Source organism: Garra rufa, chromosome 19 (assembly GCF_049309525.1).
Source record: "Garra rufa chromosome 19, GarRuf1.0, whole genome shotgun sequence".
In the NCBI taxonomy this organism is placed as follows: domain Eukaryota; kingdom Metazoa; phylum Chordata; class Actinopteri; order Cypriniformes; family Cyprinidae; genus Garra; species Garra rufa.
The window spans coordinates 35,663,047-35,664,667 of record NC_133379.1 but is presented as its reverse complement, the minus strand read 5'-3'; the positions used below and the strand labels follow the sequence as shown (position 1 = coordinate 35,664,667).

The window sequence follows — 1,621 nt, the reverse complement described above, 5'->3', positions numbered from 1 at the left end:
ACATCTGTAAAATCAATGATGGCTTCAGTCCAATGGTAATCAGGGTTTGTTTATTTATTTGTTAACAGAGAGACAGAATATTGGTGATCTGATGAATCGATAAACAGATAGATAGATAGATAGATAGATAGATAGATAGATAGATAGATAGATAGATAGATAGATAGATAGATAGATAGATAGATAGATCACAGTAGTCCAGCGACTACTCTGACCATCTCCTTTTCACACATTTACTTACTACATGGTTGGCAGACAGATAATCTGTCCTGCAGATTGAGTATGTATGAATCAATAAAACCCTCGAATGTAGTTTAAGTTGCATTTGAGCAAGGTGTTCACTAAATACAATATAAATAGTTTAAAGTGAGATCTGCTTTTTATTTAGTGCAGCTTAAATGTGTGTGTGATTGTGCTTCATGGTATGTTAGCTGTTTTTGCCTTGCAGACCCAAAACACAGAGCGGATCTGCTCTCTGTACCGAGACGAGCTGTAGTAGTACAGTAGAGGGTCCAGAAAAACACTTGAGCTTCCCAAACACATAGCTAACTTGTAAGCTGAAAAGGTATCTGTACTACAGGCACCGGTGACTAAACAGGTGACTAAGTGGTACAACAGGATGCCATTGGATGGTGCAAAGCACACAACAAACTCAGTCAACACAGCAGTAGCCATAATCACAGCCCTCCTTCGGTTGTCTGAGGAAGATGATGAAGTTAATGAGTGATCAGGTTTAGCACAGAGCACATATAAGATAATAGAGTAGCTGACTAAAATGACAACCAGTGGCAAGAAGAAGGAGATGAAAAGAATTGTTAAAAACACAAAAAAATATATCATTACTGAAGGGTCCGGCTGAACGTCAAAGCAGGTGATGCCCACATTCTCAAATCTAATTGTTTGTTTCATTGAGAGAAGTGGTACTATGCCAATGAGCGCCAGCAGCCCGATCAGCAAACAAACACATGTGGCTTTCCTTGTGCTCCTCCAGGTCAAAGAGGCGACAGGAAACGCCACGCCCAGCAGTCTGTCCACACTCATGCACATCATCAGCAGTATGGAGCAGTACATGTTGCCGTAGTAAGCTGCACTGAGCAAACGACACACCGCCTCACCGAACACCCAATCTGAACCGTTCAACCGGTAGTGGATCTTCAGAGGCAGCAGCAGGGTGAAGAGCAGGTCCACACACGCCAGGTGAGACATGTAGATCTCTGATGGTTTTTTCTCTCGAATCCTACAGGTGAACGTCACCACAGCCAAACCATTCAGGGGCAAACTAAGGAGGATGATGAAGATGGAGATTGAGGGCATGACGCGTGTGACCATCAAGCCTTTATAGAGGAGTACCCATTCAGGCGGGGCGAGCAATGGCCCAGAGGATGGTATAGTTGTGTTATTTCCCACATTCATTGTTACACAGTCTGATTTGTCTGGTTAAGAAAGCCAAATGGAACATACTTTATGAGGCCAATCTTTAACAAAACAAAACAAAACACAATCATTAATAGGCTAGAACTTCATTAATATCTGTTAAATTGATTTAGGTCAGAGAAACATTAAAAGAATAGGGGGGAAAAGTTAACTATAATTATGCTAAACATTTAGAAATTACATTTTA

The 1,621-nt window shown here is 41.2% G+C and overlaps 1 protein-coding gene across 1 annotated transcript; it reads right to left on the bottom strand.

Moving 5' to 3' along the window:
- Nucleotides 1-417: 417 nt before the first annotated feature.
- On the bottom strand, nucleotides 418-1,413 carry LOC141292071 (proteinase-activated receptor 1-like). The gene has a single exon (XM_073824035.1). The coding sequence runs from the start codon at nucleotides 1,411-1,413 to the stop codon at nucleotides 418-420; it is 996 nt and encodes a 331-aa protein (XP_073680136.1).
- Nucleotides 1,414-1,621: the final 208 nt, after the last annotated feature.